General features: G+C 40.3%; 1 protein-coding gene across 1 annotated transcript; it reads right to left on the bottom strand.

Annotated features, from left to right (window-relative positions):
* Nucleotides 1-1,639: 1,639 nt before the first annotated feature.
* MLS (malate synthase) lies at nucleotides 1,640-5,542 on the bottom strand. Its single transcript, XM_087675445.1, has 6 exons — nucleotides 5,301-5,542; nucleotides 4,352-4,748; nucleotides 3,521-3,843; nucleotides 3,085-3,415; nucleotides 2,400-2,858; nucleotides 1,640-2,260 (listed from the first exon to the last, which is right to left on the bottom strand). The coding sequence occupies exons 2-6, from the start codon at nucleotides 4,724-4,726 to the stop codon at nucleotides 2,078-2,080; spliced, it is 1,671 nt and encodes a 556-aa protein (XP_087531571.1). The 5' UTR covers nucleotides 4,727-4,748; nucleotides 5,301-5,542; the 3' UTR covers nucleotides 1,640-2,077.
* Between the last annotated feature and the right edge of the window lie 15,864 nt (nucleotides 5,543-21,406).

The following is a 21,406-nucleotide window of genomic DNA, read 5'->3' on the forward strand; positions in this document are numbered from 1 at the left end:
AGCTAGGCTAGTCGCATTTGTGAAAGCTCACACTTGCTTTTCATTTCCCAAGGATGCTCCATGTGGTGTCTCTTCTAAGCTGCCATCTTATTCATGGTGGTGTGTTCAATCCTATGAAGGGAATATCCATCATTTGTTACCTTCATTCATGATTATTCCAGGTATACTTGGGTTTTTTCCCTCAAATCAATTTAGAAGTGCTCACATGCTTCAAGCATGACATTGCTACAATGGGGAACCAAACTTGCTTTGGGATTCAACAAATCATCCATACAAACAGGAGGTATATTTTTAAACAATTCACTGATTTTCTTGTATTCTATAATGGCATAAATCATCAATGCACTAATTCTTGATTCCCGTATCAAAATAGAGCAGCATTAAAATGGAATAATCTCTCTTATGGAGATGGCCTTGTGCATTCTCAAAAGCAAACACTTACATGATAAGTTATCAAATGAATGCAATCATTTATTGTATCCTATGGCATAAATCATCAATGCACTGTTTCTTGATTGCCGTAACAAAATAGAGTAGCAATAAAATGGAATAATGTCTCTTATCGAGATGGCCTTGTGCATTCTCAAGAGCAAACACTTACATTATAAGTTAATTATCAAACGAATGCAATCATGTCTATAATTGCAAATATTTTGAAAAGGGCACTATATGAGCTTGAAGACCCATCACACCTCATGAGGCTTGGGTAGGTGGTAAGCCTTCTATCTCACACTAGAGGACTTTTGGATGTTTGGCTTATGTGCATGTGCATTTCCAAAAAAGCAAATCACTATGAAGCACCTAATGAGATAGAGGGTGTGTAATCCTTCAAACTTGAGAGCCTGTTGAAAACTTAGGGTGGCCAAGGAGGGGTGGTTTTCAAGCCCTCGAGGTAGGTAGTGGATAGTAGCCAAGATCAAGCCAAGTAGCCAAGTCAAGGGCCCTTGACTGTCCTCGACTGGCGGCAGGGGTGGCAAAAGATTATGACGACTAGGTCAGTTAAGACATTTGAAAATGCATGATGATCAACGATAGTAAAATGCATGGATAATAATCAACAATGGTAAAATGCATGCATGGGCTTATGTTATTGTTTCCAATCTATCATCATTCCATCATCTCAAGTTATTAACAAAACTTGCTGCTTTTAAAACACTCATGCTTGCCAATTTCCAACCTTTAAAACGCATAGGTTTGTATTGTTGGCTATGATTCTCTTTACAATTAAATCTATAAAGTGATCTCCTAACGAGTTAATAAAAGATGCCTTGAAAGTTCTCGTGACTATCAAATCTAGTGGTTAAAACAATGCCTAACCATGGTAAATGAGTCTATCAAATGTAGTGGTTAAAACAATGCCTAACCATGGTAAATGAGTCTATCAAATCTAGTTGAATCTTGGGGTAGAAATTCAAAAGATAGATGGCTCTTCATATTGTTTTGCTTGAAATTCTACAATACTGCATTTTCATTTGTATCTAAATTCTACAACATTGAATTTTCATTTCTACCTAAAAATGGTTAAACTCCTATTAATCTCAAATTAAATTTGATAATAAATTATAAAAAAATATGATCGAATTGAGCTAAAATTTTCATTCGCATGGAATTCACTTGATTAGTTGGTTCTTTTAACATTGCTAGGGAGTGTTTCACCTCCCACATACATCCAAAATTATGGCCATATCAAGTGTTTTGACGACTAAGAAAATTGACAAATAAAACTTTACAAGGACTCGTTTGCTAAATGTAGCATTGGCTCATGTACTCCCGACACAACTATATTTTTGGCTAATTGGGAATGTGCACAAAATAAAGGATAAAGAGAGGCCTCGAAAAAAGCATTCAAAGCAATATCGATATATTGGGAGAGGGCAAATATAGAGCAATGGATAGATAATAGATTCACACGAAGCACAAGCAAAGGTTTCTTCTTTTATTTGGGAAAGGTTTTAAGGTAATGCTTCTGATAGCCGAACAAGATAAGTCGATGAAACAGATTTATTTAGGGGAAAGGCCATGCATTGCATAGCCAAGGCAATAAATAGCAACAAAAAAAGAAGCCACTACTAACTAATCACAGACTGGACTGAGGCACATATTCCACAATATTGCGATAGCAATCGAGTGTCAGGAAATCATGCAGCTCCGGGGCAGTACATTGCCGAGCAAACATGCGAGCCGCTTCCTTATACCGGCCCTTGTCGAATTGCTCAGCACCCACCTCAGATCTCACGCGAATTATCTCCTCTGCCAAGACCTGCGTGAACAGGCATGAAGCAGACACTCTCTCAGTCATAATACCTTCATCATCGGGCAACAGTTCCCAGTCAGTGAGGACTATATACCTCTTACAATGAACACACCCAAGAAGCAATGAATCACCCAAGAAGTTATACCTGCGCAAATAGCTCCTTGGTAACCTTTACAGGCACTGGCTCACCATCTAGCACTGCCTCATACTTGATCCATTGCCAATTCTGAACACGGCTTATTTCTGCAGTCGCGGCATCTTCCATGAGATTGTAAAGTGGCACAGACCCAGTCCCAGAAAGCCAAGCTGCAAGGTACTGTATCCCAACTCTCGTGTTGAGCCTGAGGCCTTCAAGTGTTCGTCCTCCCGTTGGCATTTGCAACAGGTCATTCCCAGTCATTTTTACATCATCCCTCTTCACTTCTAGCTGATTAGGTTTGGGCATGTTCTGATTGAATACTTCAGTGACCAAAGTGATGAGACCTGGATGCGCTGCCCATGTGCCATCATGTCCTGCTCTTACTTCACGTAGTTTGTCAGCCTTTACCAGTGCCATAGCTGCCTCATTTGCTTTTGGGTTATCTCTAATAGGAATTTGAGCAGCCTGCAATGTCATTCAAGGGACAACATAAGGATTATCGGACAAGACAACTGATCATTTGAAGGTTCAAAGTCTAGCCAAAGTTGTATAGATAACAAGCTGAATATTTAGACTGGTTGAGTGCAGGCACAGAAAAGTGAACACAGCTCAGTAAAATTATGGTTCCGCCATATGTTTACTAGCAAAGCAGTAACCATTCTATAGGCATGAAGACAAATTCACAGCTCACCATCCCTCCCATAGCATGGACTCCACGTCGATGGCATGTTTGAATCAGCAGCTCAGTGTAGCTCTTCATAAAGTGCTGGCTCATGCCTACCAGGACACGGTCAGGGAGAAGCCTATCTGGATGACCACGGAAGGTCTTCACATAGCTGAAAATGTAATCCCAACGCCCGCAGTTTAGCCCTGCAGAGTGCTGCTTCAGTTCATACAGAATCTCATTCATCTGAAAAACTGCTGGAAGAGTCTCAATCAACACAGTAGCTCTTATGCTGCCCCCAGGTACGCCTAGCAAGTCTTGTGCTCTTTCAAATACCGAGTTCCAAACTGCCGCTTCCCTGCAATCACAATTATGACTAAGAGCTAAAAATTTGACAGCATAGCTCCTAATGAGAATTGATTTTACTCAGTATTTTTTAAAGAATAAGGAACCATGAAAAGACCTTGAATGCTGCATCTTAGGCAGATAAAAGAAGGGGCCATAGCCATTGTGCTTGGATCTAAATACGGCATGGTTATGGAAAAAATACAGGCCAAAGTCAACCAGACAGCCCGTTGCAGGCTCTCCATCTATTTCAATATGAGCTTCTGGAAGATGCCAGCCCCTGGGCCGCACAAAAAGCACTGCTGTAGAATCATTCAGTTTATAAAGCTTGTTTCGTGCCTTGTCTTCGAATCGAATCGTTCCATTCACTGCATCTCTTAGATTTATATGGCCTCTCATTGTATTACCCCATGTCGGAGCTAACGAGTCCTCAAAATCGGCCTGTAACAAGTAAGAAATCAAGCCTGTGAATTGAAATTTTCCAACTAGATGCAAATTCATGACACAAACACAAAACTGCTGAAAAACAATAAACATAGACATGCAGATTCATGGCACAAACATAAACTACTGTAAAGAAGGATGACAGAACCACTTTGCACAATGTTGTAACCTCATGATCAAACGTATGCCCATTTTGATTGTAGTCAAGTGTACAACCTGCTTCCTAAGATGGCACTAAGAAAAGCATTCAACCGAACATGCAAATTGCTGATAACCAGTAACTCACTATAAGCTGCAATCTCAACATTATACGTTATTACCATAGCTAATGAGCAACCATGCTGAAACGACTGACATGGCATTAGCGTTTGGACTATGATTCTCTCACTCGATTGCTCATGAAAGCACTTCGATTATAGGGTTTAGTCAAGTAACTCGGGATGCAATGATGAAATGCAATCGCGCCCATGGGAGAAATTTTGCAAACAAAGTATAGTAACTTTACCATGAACACTTTGGCTCCAGAATTCAATGCATTGATAACCATCTTGCGTTCCACAGGACCTGTGATTTCAACTCGCCGATCTGCGATGACAGCCGGTGTTTTGGCGCACACCCAGTCACCCTCCCGAATGAGCCTGGTTGCTGGATCAAATGCAGGAACCTCTCCTGCATCACACTTGGCCTGCTGCTCTTTCCTGCATGACAGGATGTATTTCACACGCGGCCTGAACGCACGCTCCAGAGATGCCACAAATTGGAGAGCATCCTTTGTCAGGACTGTCTCATAGCCAGCCTCAATGCGCCCGCGCACATGCACACCTGCAGGAACCTCCAAGCTCCCTGGTGTTACGTACTGGAATTCCTGGTAGGCAACCATTGGCACTGCCGATGATCACAGCCTGTGCCAAGTTTACAAAATTTAGACCATAGGAATCAGACTGAAAATACATAGGATTCAGCTTGTGCCAAGTCATACAAAATTTAGACCATGGGAATCAGAATGAAAATACATGGATCATCAGACTGAAATCAATAGTTTACACATGGGTAATCAGACAATTATTTTCAGAATGAAAATACATGGATCATCAGACTGAAATCAATAGTTTACACATGGGTAATCAGACAATTATTTTCAGAATGAAAATACATGGATCATCAGACTGAAATCAATAGTTTACACATGGGTAATCATACAATTATTTGTGCTTTTTCAAGGAAGAAAACTAAGAACAAAGAGGGCGATCTCGATTGTTTTAAGAGAGGGAAGATCGACGACATAGACACGGGCTGATCCAGAGTCATATACATGTAATACGGCAAACTACAATGTTTCTAAAATGAAAACATAAGCACAAAATTAAAATACTAGTACAAGATTAAGAGTACTTCGACTGTTTTGGCAAGTAGAACAGGCTAATATGCGACGAGAGAGAGAGAGAGAGAGCGACCGAGCTTTTATCTGTCTCCAGAAGATGGCACTTGAGATGCTCGAGGGAATTCGATCACACCTACGGTGGTATTAAGGATACATGATCAGATTGATTGATTGATTGATTGATTGATTGAGAGAGAGAGAGAGGGAGAGAGAGAGAGCGCGCGCGCTTGCTTGAGCTTTTATGGTGTCGTCTGAAGATGGTAGTTACTCAGAAAAGGATCAGGTCGTCAGCTGCAGCTGGATGAGGATGCATTCCTAATAACCTGCACATACGTACACGCAATATATTGCCACGGCTGGTGGCATATCTGAAATAATTATAACCATCGAACGTGCAAAAGCACACCAATATAATTAGAACACTTCCTATATTCTCTCTATATATCACAGGCGATCTGTGATATGAACTTCCGGCATGAGAGAATATCGGGGATTCTAATTACGTAGTCTATGACCCTCACGCTCATATATATTTGTCAGCGAATGTCCGTTAACGAATCCATATTATTTATCGTGCTATCTATATCTATCTCTCCAATCTAATGTCTATGTTTATATATAATCTACTTTATTTCTATGCACAATTTTTAAAAATTGTTTTAATATCTTATCTTACTACTATATTATTTTAGCTATAAGTTCGGACAGCCTTGAATCTTCAAAAGGCTTCCCGAACCTACCCTTTTTTCCAAACCTCATTTTTTCAATCAAAACCCCCTCTTCTGTCTTCCGTGCAATATCTCATTTTCTCTTCCCTTTTTTTAAAAAAATTAAAGCCTTCCCCCTTTTCCCTCACATTTAAAAAAAAAAAAACCTATTCCCCTCCCTCTCAGGGTGGTTACACACCGCCATTGCCCGCTCAATCTGTGCCCAGTTTGTGGACACAGGAAAAGTTAACTTGGGCGGTCACTTGCCTGGCACCTGCTTACACACTGGGCAGTGGACACTTTTCATTATCAATATCCGTCCATCTTCCGTCCACAATAGTTTACACATCGACCACCACCTACCACTGGACACTTCTTGAATCGCATGTGAATGAAGGGACGCTACGGATGTTGATCATCATTCTTATAATAATTATTTTTAGAATACTTGATTAAACACTTTAAACTGACTAATAAACCTTTAAAAAAAGTCACCAATAAAACTAAAAGCATGAATATGAAGTTTTTCCTACCAAAGAACTCCAAGATTATGACCTTATTGCATCGTTACTTTCTGGCCAATATATTTGTTTCTATGGTGACTACTATTCATGCTTTTGGAAGCTCACTCACTTCCAAGAGAGCAGGGGAGTTGAACCCCTTCGCCATGTTGTTGAGGCATGGCTCTATCGAGCTCTCTGCGGAAAGGTGGAACGAGGGAATTTTTTTTAGCACACCACCCCTCTTTCCACCTGCGCTGCAAATGCAAGAATGACTGAAAACTTAAAAAAATCATGCAAGGATGGCTGAAAATTACTTACTTGGATGTGATTGTGCTTAACAATATGGGCTGAAAATTACTTACTTGGATGTGATTGTGTTTACTCACCATTGTCTTCATTGTCCATCTCCTCCGTAAAGTCAGAATCACCAAATATTGTTCTCACATTTGCGCTCTCCCTCTCTTGATACATGGCTCGAGCAATGTTATCTCTTCGAGATGCCCCCCCAAGATGGATTGCCTCTTGTGTTGGCTCCGCTGCTTGAGCTCTTTGTATTGCTTGTGTGATACCTATGTTAGTTAGCATAGCAACCTCTGCTAATCCATTCCTCAAACTATTTTGCTGGTCCATGTCTTGATGAGCCGCATTACTTTCTCTATCAAGTTCTACTATCGCTTCATGTATCCATGCATCATCAAAACCATCTCCATACACAATGCATATATTATGTAGAACAATGCATGCTACCACCATCTTTGGGACATTTTGTAAAAGCATGTCACATCTCTTTAACAATATACGAAATCGCACTTTAAGGATGCCAAATGCCCTTTCAACTGGCATACGAGTACTTGATTGTATGTAATTCCAATAATAACGTTCCGAAGATAGCCCATCCTTACTACCCTTGAAAGGAGGAAGTATCCAAAAGCGTGCAGGATAAGCACAATCCCCTAGTAGACAATATTATCCCAGAGATTTGTTTGTGCATCGTTTTCCTAGGTCTGAACGTTGAAAAACATTCCAATCGTGCATAGAACCTACCCAGCCAACGTCATAGTCCCAAACAACACAATTGGCTGCCACGCTTATCTGTAGAATAATAGAGTGGAAGCCCTTCTTATTAAAATAATCTTCGTGGTTCTCCCTTGGGGCAATTATGGGTATATGACTACCATCTACTGCACCAATAACATACGGTATGCCTCGAAGGGCTTGAAATGCACCAGCATATTTTTGTATTTGTTGTCGGGAAGGCCACTTTACATACATACTATGCAACCCAGAAGCACCCAGTGCATCGCAAAAGTCCAAAATAGCTAGTTGTATAAACGAAGTTGAGACTCCATACAAATCGGCTATTAGTCCCAAACTTGAGCCGCTTGCCAAGCGATGCAGAGCCACACAGACCCGCTTCTCCACAGGTACTGCCCTTCTATAGTTCGTATTCTTGCATCGCATTTGTGGTGCTAATTTTGCGACGAGATATTCAAATGTACTCATGCTAACTCGTAACCTGCTTTTAAACATTTGGTTTGTATAACTCCCCATAAGCCCCTGCTCCATAAAAGTTTGTGGTCTTGGATAGGCCCGACATGACCGTTGATCATGCCTTCGCTAACCTATCCTGGCTCGACTTTCAACGTAACCTCGAGCCATGCACTCCATCAAAGTATGCAATAGCATGTTGTCATCGTCCCCATCATCCAAATCACTCAACAAAAGTTGAAACATTGCTATGACAACGACTACAACACCGATGACACACATTATCAAAAGACTTTCGTCGTCCATTCACCTGTCAAAAGATTAGACGAAACTTTATGAGATACTTGAAGAGAGATGTAAAGGTAGAATAAAAAACTTGGTTTTTTTTAAGTTCAAAATTCATCTACAGTTGAATTCATCATTCCTTTTTAAGACTTTTGATTACATCTAATAGACCAGATACCGAGGAGGCAAGTGTATCCGTGATAACGAGCTTGCGCTCTTCAAAATTTTTTTTTTCCTCTAGGTTTGATTTTTGGTTGGCTAACATTGATCGGGCGGTGCTAGCTATGTCACTGAGAGACTCCTCTATCTTTCTACCCTTTTTATTGCGTGCTCCTTGGTTGGTTGTTTGATCATGCACGATCTTCGAAGGCTCATTGGAGCCAATGTCTTCTTGGGTGTGGTCACCCTAATCATTGGAGACTGATGTATTGTTGTCTTCTGACGAAGACAACCCACCAACAGACGAGGCATGTGCATCGCTAACAACATTGGCACGATTCCACATATATTCATCCACAATATCATACCACTGACAAATGATTCTGCGATCATTGCCTGATATGGCATTGTGGGCCTTATCCTTTCTATATGACTCATAAATGCGTCCCCAACGTTTTCTGTATGCCTCACCATCTTTGTCAAACTCTAGAAATAGCGATGCTAGCTGTGTGGCAACCTTGGACCATATATCCACTCCTTGCTTCGGTGGCTTTGAGAACTCCACACTCATGGATCCTTGAATGTGAATGAGTTGTATTGTCCATTCATCCTTCCATTGCGCAAACGGTTTTTTTGTGGCTATTGTATGATCTTGTGTCTCAGGACTGTCATTCTGATTCTTTCCTTTCTGCGCCCTCTTTGGTTTAGGAGGTTTAGGAGCATCAGACTCTGATGATGTTCCTCGTGGATGTTGTTTGGTGGCATTCTTGGAAGATGGCACCATTGGTACTTGAGCCTGAACCAAGTCAACCTCTTCACATGAGTCCTGGTAGGCATCACAAGAACTTATTGCTTGTGGTTCTTGTTGTCATGGTGCTGAGAGACCATGTTGAGGACTATGTGCAATTGGACGAAGAATTACATTATTGTGTACTATTGTGGGTCTCTCTATACATAATTGTCTTGGTCATTGGAAAGGTACGAATTGAGGAGGATGGGGATTGATCAAAGGAGGGCTGTTTGGAAACACATTTACAGGGATATTGCCAATGGTAGTGTGGCTTGGCATACCTACACTTTGGCTCGAAAAGTACATGAAGTCATTATTGCATATTGTATCTTGGCTCATTTGAGACACGAACTGGTGAAACTCCTCCATGGGAGTGCTCTCTTGAGAATCCATTCCAATCATCCACCTTACGCATGAAAATTGATTCATCATTTACACTATGTGAATGGACAAACAAGTTTATTGTTCTTTACATAATGCATTCCATTTTTTTAATTTACATTTCAATAATTGATTGTAAGGTGACAACTATAGGATAACTCCAATTACATTGCAATTTATCTTACAATTAGAACACAATATGGTTAAAAAATAATAAAGAAAAGAAAATGTTATACAAATACATTGATTCAAACAAAATGATGGGATGTATGTATAGATAATAAGTTTTAGCCATTGTCAACCTGTAATAGATGCCAAACATATATAGCAGAACTATGAAAGGATTCATTGCAATGATGAACATATATCAAACAATATGGTTAAAGAACAATAAAGAAAAGGAAATGTTGTACAAATACATTGATTCAAACAAAATGATGTGATGTATGTATAGACAATAAGTTTTAGCCATTGTCAACCTGTTATAGATGCCAAACATATATAGCGGACCTAAGAAAGGATTCGTTGCAACGATGAACATATATCAAACAATATGGTTAAAGAACAATAAAGAAAAGGAAATGTTATACATATACATTGATTCAAACAAAATGATGGGATGTATGTATAGACAATAAGTTTTAGCCATTGTCAACCTGTTATAGACGCCAAAGATATATAGCGGAACTAAGGAAAGATTTGTTGCAACGATGAAAATATATAAAAAAATATGGTTAAAGAACAATAAAGAAAAGGAAATGTTATATAGATACATTGATTCAAACAAAATGATGGGATGTAGGTATAGACAAGAAGTTTTAGTCATTGTCAACCTGTAATAGATGCCAAACATATATAGCGGAACTAAGAAAGGATTTGTTGCAACGATGAACATATATCAAATAATATGGTTAAAGAACAATAAAGAAAAGAAAATGTTATACATATACATTGATTCAAACAAAATGATGGGATGTATGTATAGACAAGAAGTTTTAGCCATTGTCAACCTGTTATAGATCCCAAACATATATAGCGGAACTAAGAAAGGATTCGTTGCAACGATGAACATATATCAAACAATATGGTTAAAGAACAATAAAGAAAAGGAAATGTTATATAGATACATTGATTCAAACAAAATGATGGGATGTATGTATAGACAAGAAGTTTTAGCCATTGTCAACCTGTAATAGATGCCAAACATATATAGCGGAACTAAGAAAGGATTCGTTGCAATGATGAACATATATCAAACAATATGGTTAAAGAACAATAAAGAAAAGGAAATGTTATACAGATACACTGATTCAAACAAAATGATGGGATGTATGTATAGACAAGAAGTTTTAGCCATTGTCAACCTGTAATAGATGCCAAACATATATAGCGGAACTAAGAAAGGATTCATCGCAACGATGAAATACTGCTAAGCAAACAAAAACCCTTAAATAAAACCTAAGTCAAATTGAAACTAGACCACCTAGCAAGAGTTTTGGATACTCAAAATTTACAATAATACATTCCCACAAATACAATTAAATAAATGAATTGGTAGAGCAGCAGTTGTAATGAGGGTCCACTCAAAAAGTTTCAAGATATTGTGGTGTTCGAAAGGCATTGATGCAGAAAGTATGAACATAAATAAAATAGGCAGTCAGCAAGGAATTCTAAATTTCAACTAATAATAAAACAGGCAGCCAGCAAGTGTTCTACTTCAGTGAGTACATAAATGATATTCATTTATGTTCATACAATTCTCCATAACATTATTCTCAATTGAAGCTTGATTGATGATTCCTGCAATGATTGCTATCAGAGATGAATAGCTATCAGAAATTGTTATCAGAGATGAATAGCAATCTCATATGTATCAGAAATTGGGAGAAGCCAAAGACAGTGGGGCAGCAGCACATGGAGGTAGAAACACAGGCATGCTGAAAGGTTGCAGGCTTGAAACACAGCCTTGAAATGTTGCATGCACAACAGGCAAGACACGATATGACCATATAGCCCAATTAATGTTTTTGACTGATTAACACTTGCTTATAAGGCAAATCATGGGTTAGCTGCAAACCGGTCAATCAAGGTCAATAGAATCACCTGTGAAAACATTACGAGGGCAATCAAAAAGAGAGAGAGAGAGCATACTTGTGAATGCTGCGAAGTTCTGATCTGATAAAGACCTCTGCCTCAGAGCCAGAGATATGATAAAACCCTCGGTTGAAGCTTGCGAATCACCTGTGAAGCCTACAAATTACATGCAAGAAATTGGCCATGATTAAACCCTGAACTGATTAAATTACATGCAAGCAATTGGCCATGATTAAACCCTGAACTAGTTTCTGCAAGAGAGAGAGACCTAGCTGGATGCATCATCATGAAATATGCCTTCCCACCTTCACGATGTGTATATTCTCATGCGAATAGAGGGATGATGAATCCAAAAAAACACTGAGAGATGAACCTTCACAATGTGTACATTTATGCATGTGGTGAAACAGGCAACACAAGGAAGCTCCTGTGTATCAACGGCTCCCTGTGTGTCAACGGCCACAGGGTGCACTTACCTGGAGTCCACTCATGTGGGCAGAAAACAGAGCTCTAATGAGCATGGCGGCCAGAGAGATCATCACAGAAGGTGGAGCCAAACGGGCTGCAGCAATGGAAACATGCAACGGGAACGGGCTGCTGCAGCAACAAGAACCAGGGCAATGGGAAGCCCTCTCTCTGTCCTGGAGCCCACCACAGGCCAACAAAGGAGTGGCCAATCACAATCGGCAAGAGAGGCGAGGACGGAACAGGATGGGGGAGCTCCCCCGCCCTGCGGAATGCAGAAAGGGGGTCGGGGGAGCATTGAAGACAGAGAGAAGGCGACGTGCCGAGTGCCCCCAGTGTGTAAGAGGGGGGCACCCACTTTTCGAAATCTGGCCTTCTTATTGGCCGGATTAGGTATGCTTAGGCAGTTGCAGACCGGTGTGTAACGGCCCTCACTTATAATCTCTCTCTTTCTTTTCCCCATCCCCTTTTTAATTAAATTCTTCTCCCCTCTCCCTTCTCTCTCTCATGTGTAGGGCCTAGGTTTTCTCTCTCTCTCTCTCTCTCTCTCTCTTAGATTAAACTTTTTAATTGAAATTTTCCTACTATATTATTTTAGCTATAGGTTCAGACAGCCTTGAGCTTCCAAAAGGCTTCCCGAACCTACCCTTTTTTCCAAACCTCCCTTTTTCAATCAAAACCCCCTCTTTTGTCTCACGTGCAATATCTCATTTTCTCTTCCCTTTTCCTTTTTTTAATTAAAGCCTTCCCCCTTTCCCCTCACATTAAAAAAAAAAAATAAAACTTATTCCCCTCCCTCTCACTTATAATCTCTCTCTTTCTTTTTCCCATTTCCTTTTTAATTAAATTCTTCTCTCCTCTCCCTTCTCTCTCTCATGTGTAGGGCCTAGGTTCTCTCTCTCTCTCTCTCTCTCTCTCTCTCTCTCTCTCTCTCTCTCTCTCTTAGATTAAACTTTTTAATTTAAATTTTCCTTTAATTAAACATTTTAAAAACTTTTTCTAATTTAAAATTTTTCAAATATAGTTTTTCACACACTTTGAGAATGAGATAGAATTTTATATATATATATATATATATATATATATATAGAGAGAGAGAGAGAGAGAGAGAGAGAGAGAGAGAGAGAGTGTGTGTGTGTGTGTGTGTGTGTGAAGAAGAAGAAGAAGAAGAAGGAGAGAGAAGGGGGAGAAAGAGAAAAGAGAATAGTCTTTTTTTAATTAAACATTTTTCTTCTCAGCCTCCCCCCTCTCTCTCATGCGTAGGGCCTATGTTCTCTCTCTTTCTCTCTCTCTCTCTCTCTCTCTCTCTCTCTCTCTCTTAGATTAAACTTTTTAATGTAAACATTTTGTTTAATTAAAAAGAGGAGAGAAAGGGAGGGAGAGAGAGGGGGAACAAAGAGAAAGAGAATTATAGAGAGATGAAATATAAAATTTAAGAGAGAGAGAGAGAGGAAAAGAAAAAAGTAAAAGAGATGAGAGAGGGGAAGAGCGACAGAGAGAGAAAATTAAAAAAAGAGAGAATTTGAACACAGTGAGAGAATTATAGAGAGAGAAAAAAGATAAAATTTAAAATAAAGAAAGAGAATTAGATGAGAAAATATAAAATTTAAGAGAGAGAGAGAAAAGAAGAAGAAAAGAAAAAAGGAAAAGAGAGGAGAGACTCGAGGGGAGAGAGATAGAGAGAAGAAAATGAGAGAGAAAATAAGAAGAATTATAGAGAAAGAATTTGAATATAGAGAGAGAATTATAGAGAAATGAAAGATAAAATTTAAAAGAAAGAGAAAAGAAAAAGAAAAGAAAAAAAGAGAAACTTTCTTTTTAATTAAAATAAGGAGAGAGAGAGAGAATACTTTTCTTCAACTTACATACTAGGTCCTCCGTGCCAGGTTCTGCAAAGCCCTTAGGCTGCTCCATGTATATCTCATCATGCAAATCCCCATGCAAGAATGCAGTCTTGACATCCATTTGGTACAAGTCCAAGTCAAGCTGCGCAACTAAGGCCAAAACCAAGCGTAAAGTGGTCATCTTGACTACAAGAGAAAAGACTTCATCAAAGTCAACTCCATGCTCCTGTTTAAAATCCTTAGCGACAAGTCTTGCCTTATAAGCCGGCTTACAGGGGCACTTTTTAGCAAAGCCTTCTTGCCCTGAGGCAATGCAACCAAATCCTAAGTCATATTCTTGTGTAGGGAATCTATCTCAAACTGCATAGCGCTCTCCCAAGAGTGACTATCATCCCTATGCATAGCATCATCATAGGTGAGAGACTCTCATGTATTTGTAACCAAGACATAATGCATCGAGGGCTCAAATCTATCAGGTGGACGTCTATCTCTAGTAGACCGTCTCATGGTAGGCTTTGCGGCCAGTCCAACACCATGGCCATGTGTACCACTTGCTGTTGCAGGCTGTCCAACTGGTTGTGCAAGAGCACGTGGCTCTTCCTGGAATATAATCATGTGTATCTCTACCACCTTCTCAAACTGCCTATGCATCTTCTCTTCATGGAAAACTATATCATGGCTGTGGATGACTTTCTGTACTTGCGGATCCCAGAGGCAGTAACCCATCTCGCATGCATCCCTATAGCCAAGGAAAATGCATTTGACACTTTTAGGATTCAACTTAGTATGCTTGTCTTTGGACACATGGTAGAATGCCTTACATCCAAAGACATGTAGATGCGCATAAGATGGAGGTTTCCCAGTCCATACCTCTTATGCAACCTGGAAATCCAAACCACTAGAAGGTGATATATTTATGACATGCATAGTTGTACTAGATGCCTCAACCCAAAAGCTCTGTGGTAAGCCTGCATGGCTAAGCATACTGCGTACACACTCTTGGATGGCTCTATTCATCTGCTTAGCCAAACCATTCTAGGGTGGGATATAGGGGGCGGTCAATTGACGCTTAATACCTCTCTCATCACATAGTTGCTCAAAAGTACATTGTTAGTCCTAAGGCATTTCAGCCTATGCCCAATTTGGTTTTCAACAAATACAAGACATCTCTGAAATACAGTCAAGACATCAGACTTGAGCTTAATTGGGTAAGCCCAGACTTTACGCGAAAAATCATCAATGAATGTCACAAAATACTTTGCACCACCTAGAGATTGACATGGCATGGGCCCATAGACATCCGAATGTACCAATACCAAGGGCTCACTTATGCGTGTCCTACCAGACTTCTTATGTGTATTCCTAGTCTGGCTGCCATAAAGACAAAGCTCACATGAATCAAAACGTGTCTAGGCAAGGAGCGATAAGTACTGCAAACCAGAAAGCATTTTCATTCCCTTCAAGGATATATGGCCCAAACGGGCATGCCAAAGAGATACATGTGGGATGGAACCCAGTGACAAAACATGGTCAACAGAGGACCCATCAACTACAAGAGGATAGAGGCTGCCAACTTTGGCACCTCTAGCAAGCACCAGCCTGCCACGAGTGGTCTTCCAGGCAGAATTTCCAAATGAAACATGAAACCTAGCATCATCAAGCTGCCCTGTAGACATAAGACTGTGTATAAGCGTAGGTACATGACATACATCCTGTAACAGAAAAGTACTGCCAGTAGAGAAATATAGCCGTACATCCCCAATGCCAACAATAGCAAGTGACATATCATCACCCAAGTGAACTGAACCAAAGACAGTGTGGTAGGAGTGGAACCACTCACAGCATGGTGTAACATGAAATGAAGCACCAGAATCCAAAAGCCAGCACTGTGCATACCTAGAGTGAATATTGGTCAACGATGTAGCATCATAAGAACTAGCTGCATGTATATACTCCTCATCAAAGTCATTAATCTACATGACATTTATCTCCTCGATTTTCACACTAGATTTCGCATGCATAATGTTGCGATCAGAAGACTTTTCATGTACTTTATCGTTCCCCTTCTCTTTACGCTTCTCATTGCGCAACTCATGACACTGTGGGTGTATATGATCCTTCTTGCCACAATGATGATATGTCACATTAGCATTTCTCCCAGAGACTTGCTACGTGACTTACCACGCGACTTAGACCTAGACTTCTGCGAGTCTCTACCATGACCATTCCCACGTTCATTCTTGCCATTACCATCTCTGCCCCTAACAATCAAAGCATGCGACACACAAGAGGCATCCAAGTTCTTACAGTTAATCTCTTCCTGCAGAAGAGCACTCTCTACATCAGGCAAGTTCAAAATAGTAGCAGGAGCACATAAGGCAGTGCGAAATGCATCCCATGACTCACTTAGAGTCCCAAGAAAAAACAATGGAGTAACCTCATTATTAAAGGTAACACACTGCGAAGTCAAGTTATTTAGAATAGCATGGAACTGGCTCAAATGCGCAGACATTGTTATATTCTCCTTCATGCGTAGGTCCATAAGCTGCTTCAACCAATACATCTGACTTGCTGGACTTTTCTTGTCATAGAGGTTCTTAATTTTGTCCCAAAGCTACCAAGCACTCTGTGCTTCCCCAACCACATTGTAATGCACCTGCTCAATGAGAGACAAGATGAGGGTGGACTTGCATAACTCATCAAGCTCATCCCATTTGCCACGTCAATCATAGTCTCAGGCTGCTCACCATGCATCCTTAGTGACTTTATCTGTGATTTTTGCACCAATACTTGCCAAACTTGGCTCTTCCAATAGGCATAATTCGTACCATCAAACCTAGTGATGTTGAAGATAGCACTATTAGTGGAAGAAGAACCCATAATGCAGTCCAAAACTGTGAGACAGTCCAAAACTGCTTGTTGTTTTCTGCTGTAAAAAGCCAAAATACCACCAAAACTAAGGCAAAATGACCACAAGCTAATAACTAATGATGCTTCCCACCAAGTACCGTCAAAAGCAGATAAAATTAGAATGATTCAACATGAAAATTCTACATCAATCCATACATAATTTCTTGCTATAATAAATTACAACCAAGTACAATGAGAGCAAACTGTAGGCAAAATCAATGCGCCAAGTCAACCACTGACTGTAAAAGTATAACCAACATCAAGCAGGCATAAATCAACATATGAAAATCATACGGACATCGAGCAAACACCCAAGCATGTCAAATGAATCCGTTAGTAAGCCGACACACCCCTTGTGTAATAAGGCAAAGTGTACACAACACTAGCAAGACCTCACACAAAGAGGTGTATGCTTAGGGAGTGCGAAGCCCAAATCAAGTCAAGTACATATATACAGACCACCGCATATCATTCATGCAACATCCAAGTGAAGAAGATTCCAGTCTCAAAAGACTCAAAGCTCAATAGCATAAACCACATTTTCAATGTCTGTCAAACATTCAATGATGCTTCCACTAGCACAAAAGTCATATGGATCAAGCCAAGAAGCTCAAGAAAGGTATATGAGAGCACCAATGATGAAGGATCCAAGACCAGACATCAACAAGACATCATGAGTATATAGGCTTTGTAGCCTCCAATTAGAGCATCTATGGATATCTACTGTATCTCAAATACAACTTTGGCAATCCAAGAAATATCCCAAGTAAGTTTCTGAAAGCTAGATGCAAGCCAAGACAAGGCACTAGTAGCAATCAGCTCCAAACAATGTGAGTAGCATGTAGTAGTGGCATAGGCCAAGCATGTCAAGACCGGTCAGACATAGGTAACAGACATGCCATATGTACATCCAAGATGGAGCATCAAATGCATTCCAAAGCCAATCTCAAGCTCAAATGAAGATCCAGAACCAAAGACAAGCTCAATGTTGTACCCCGAAGGCCAATACTTCATTGCATATCCCAAAGCCATAGCCTGAAACCAATAGGCATAACCAAACTAGACGTAAAATAACATGTCAACCAAGTTAGCATATATCCCAACCAACAACAAAGTGTCTGCATCCAAATCAAGGCTCAATAGCTCTCAAATAGCATATCCAGGCATAAACCATGATGACCAAGCATCAATACATCCAATAGGACACCCAAATGTCAACAAAGAGCATTATGCATAAGCATCCCTGATAAAACCTTGCTACCCAAATAATGTACAACAGTAAATCCCTACATAAGTCGCACTATGGAAGCTCAAACCAAGTCCCAAAGAATCTCAAAACATTGGTCAAACATCCTCAAAGTATCTGGGCATCAAATGCCAAGCCTCGGGAGCATGACATTTTCTTGTTGTAAATCAACTCAGATCTATTGTAGAAAATGTTGTGATCAAAATTTGGCAAATCTAACATTCCCATCGTGTTCAGAGTGTGCCAAAACCCCAAGTTAGACTCTTATCTTGCCTAAATCGGGTTCTGGATGCTCGAGATACGAGAAAAATGGGATTTTTAAGCTAGATTTTGAAACAGGCACAAAAAAAAGAAACATGAGCTAACTGTGGCGCCTGTTGGTTATGCTGAGAATAAGGGGGTAAATGGGGACATAAAAGGTTCCCAATGAAGCTAAGGAACACCTGCAAAGAGCCTATGAGGACCGGGGAGGGGCGGGAGATGAAATCTTACCTCGGGGGGAAGAAGACATGGCTAGTATTGAAGCTCCAAGCTCTAGGTCTTTAATCTAGGTTGAAGTAATGTCAGGCCAAGCTCTATGATCGATCTCCAATCCAAAGCTCTGATACCAGTTGAAAGGTAAGAAGGATCGAAGCTTGCTTGGAAGTGAGCTATGGCGGAGAGCAAGAGCAAGAGCAAGAAGAGAGAGACACAAAAATGGGAACTCCAATAGTCACAATGTGTGACCGGGCCTTCCTTTATTCAAACTATCACTAAGCACTTGCGCACTTCAAATCAAGCGTCGAAGTAGGGTTTTATCCCTAAACCGATTCTTGATGTAGGTAGGAGATTTGAGAGTTTAATCTTCAAAGAAAGTAAGTATTTTGATTTTTTAATGAGTAGGCAAGTAGACTAATTTATTTCAGTACTTGAATTGTGATTTTTGTTGCATTTAGAGTGGGATAGGACCAAGAAATCAAAGTGAATCATTTTTAGGGTTGACGTTGTAAACATGCCCAAAATAGGTCAAAAACAAGGGGAAAAAGAGGATTGAAATCTATTGACAAGGCAAGAACACAAACGGGGCAACACTCGGGGCAACACTGGGCCATTAGATCGAGGGTTTAAGACCCAAGGGAAGGGGGGTGAAGGCTCCTTTGCATTTGTAGCTGTGAGAGAGAGAGAGCCAGGTTTTCTTGCACGTATGGGAGACGAAAAAATATCTGCGATCGTTGCGAGTGAGCATCATCCTTGCTCTAGTTGAGCTACACTAGTCCCTAGGGTGTAGGAGCTCAGTTCCAAGCAATATCAGTGTAGGACTAGAAAACATTAAATAAGAAAATCCTTGAATTTTTGTCCTTTCTGGTGAAAAATGTTGTTGAACTCGGCCCATACGAGTCTAGGACTTAGATGGCCACAGTCGACGAACCATTTCGGCCATTCGACCATTCAGACAGTCACTATTTGGCCACTTATATTCAACCACCCCATCCGAGTTGTCACGGACACTCGTCGCTCTCAGATACTGGCCCACTTGGTCATGAGTCATTCATCCCATTTGTACTCGGTCATTCTGCCTTGGATGGGCCAAGTCTAGGATTCATACATTTGCAATTGTGACCACTTGGGCGCTCCATGTGAATTTAGGAAAAATTCACATCCCCATACCCTGACAAACCTGGACTAAAGCGCGCCGACTGAAGCTTGACGAATCTCTAGAAGCCTTAGTTAAATGGCTTCCAGATGCAAAAAATGAAAGAAACGATGACTTGACGACTCAAAGGCGAGTGCTAGCTAACGTGTTAGTTGTCCCGTATCCACTTAGTGACCCAAATTGACCCACAGACCTTGATTACACCTTGACCAAGCCAAGAGACGGAGTAGAGACCCTAATCAACCCTTGAAAGAGGTTAGCAATTGCGCTTAGAGCTGTGTTTGTTGGTCGAAATCAAAATAAGGGGAGAGCGAGAGCTGCATTGTTCATCTTGTAATCGCACTCACACTATTTTTGACACTTAAAGTGCACTCGAAAGCTGAAAGCTTGATTTCACACCTTCCAACAAAAAGAGCACCATGCACACATTGAGTACACATAAGTTGAGGGATATTTGCAATAAGAAGAAACACACTAAGACATAATAGGCAGATCAAACCACTTTTCACTAAATTGATTACTTATTACGCATTCTCAATTTAATAAATTTATGTCAATAAATTAATGACTCACTTTTCTTTAAATGTTGATGATGATCTAGCATGGCCATGTGACCATTTAGAGACCACTATTCCTAGTGCATCACTTAATGGGGTGATCAGAGCACTGCGAAGGGGATATCTAGTACATGTAGTACAAGTTATGAAGGGGGAAAGAAGTGTCTACCAAGTGTAAGAGTGTACACAAGAGCCAAGGAGTTACACATAAATGAAAATGGATTAAGTTCTAAGAAGAGAAAGTGCATTAGTATTGTGTATATGTATTTATGTGTGCATCCAGGGACACCTGGGAACGTTTACTTGTGTGAAATGAGCATTGCATTCATTTGGGGTTATCCTCTCCCTTACAAGTCAAGGTTTAAGGTCTTTTATTTCATTATGAAAGTCGAGAGAGGTAATTCTCTCACTAAGAAAGACAAGAGACGTGATCTGCTGGAAGTGAGGAGAGACATGATTTCTCTTTCTAAGGTATAAAATGACACAAGCTTTTGCGTGGAAGTCAATCTTAAGGTTGATTCCCAAGGTAATTTAATGAACTCTCCTTAAGGTGGTTGCATGTACCACAAGTTAAGAGTACAGTTTAAGAAGTTATTTTTTTAAAGACATGGTAATTCCATTTTTAAAATATCTTCTGATAGAAAGACGATCTCTAAAAATGGCCCGCTAGGGTTATTGGACACAACAAGATCAACAACTTTCGTATTGGACGTTTATCATCCGAGCAACACACAAAGAGATATCTCGAAATTGGTGCTGCAGAGTAGGTCCTAGAACAACCACATATTGCATGAAGATCAACTCAAGTTTCTCTCCAAGAAGAGAAGCTCTTGAAAGCCTATAAAAGAGGAGGCTCTCGTTGGGTGTGAGAGAGGTGAAGGAAGCATCACTTTACATACATCCAAGAGGAGAAAAGAAGGTGCAAGTGCTGTGGAAGCTCTATTGAAATCACATTCCAAGAGGAGAAGAGAAGGTGCAAGTGTTGCGAAAGCTCTGTTGAAATCAAGCTCCAAGAGGAGAGCCCTACACATATTGTATAGGAGAGAAGAAGACTCAAGAAGGATCAAAACATGCCAGCTTCCAAGTTGTGCAAGTGTTATCCGGTTGTATACCGTGC

The sequence above is a fragment of the Lygodium microphyllum genome, chromosome 3 (assembly GCF_053477565.2).
Source record: "Lygodium microphyllum isolate KBCC chromosome 3, Lygodium_microphyllum_v1.1.10, whole genome shotgun sequence".
In the NCBI taxonomy this organism is placed as follows: Eukaryota; Viridiplantae; Streptophyta; class Polypodiopsida; order Schizaeales; family Lygodiaceae; genus Lygodium; species Lygodium microphyllum.

Excerpts from the sequence above, each read along its gene's own strand:
- MLS (XM_087675445.1), bottom strand. The coding sequence starts at position 4,726 with ATGGTTGCCTACCAGGAATTCCAGTACGTAACACCAGGGAGCTTGGAG. Across the intron at positions 3,844-4,351 it reads CTGGAGCCAAAGTGTTCATG|GCCGATTTTGAGGACTCGTT; the intron begins GTAAAGTTACTA and ends TACTTGTTACAG. Across the intron at positions 3,416-3,520 it reads CCTAAGATGCAGCATTCAAG|GGAAGCGGCAGTTTGGAACT; the intron begins GTCTTTTCATGG and ends TTGTGATTGCAG.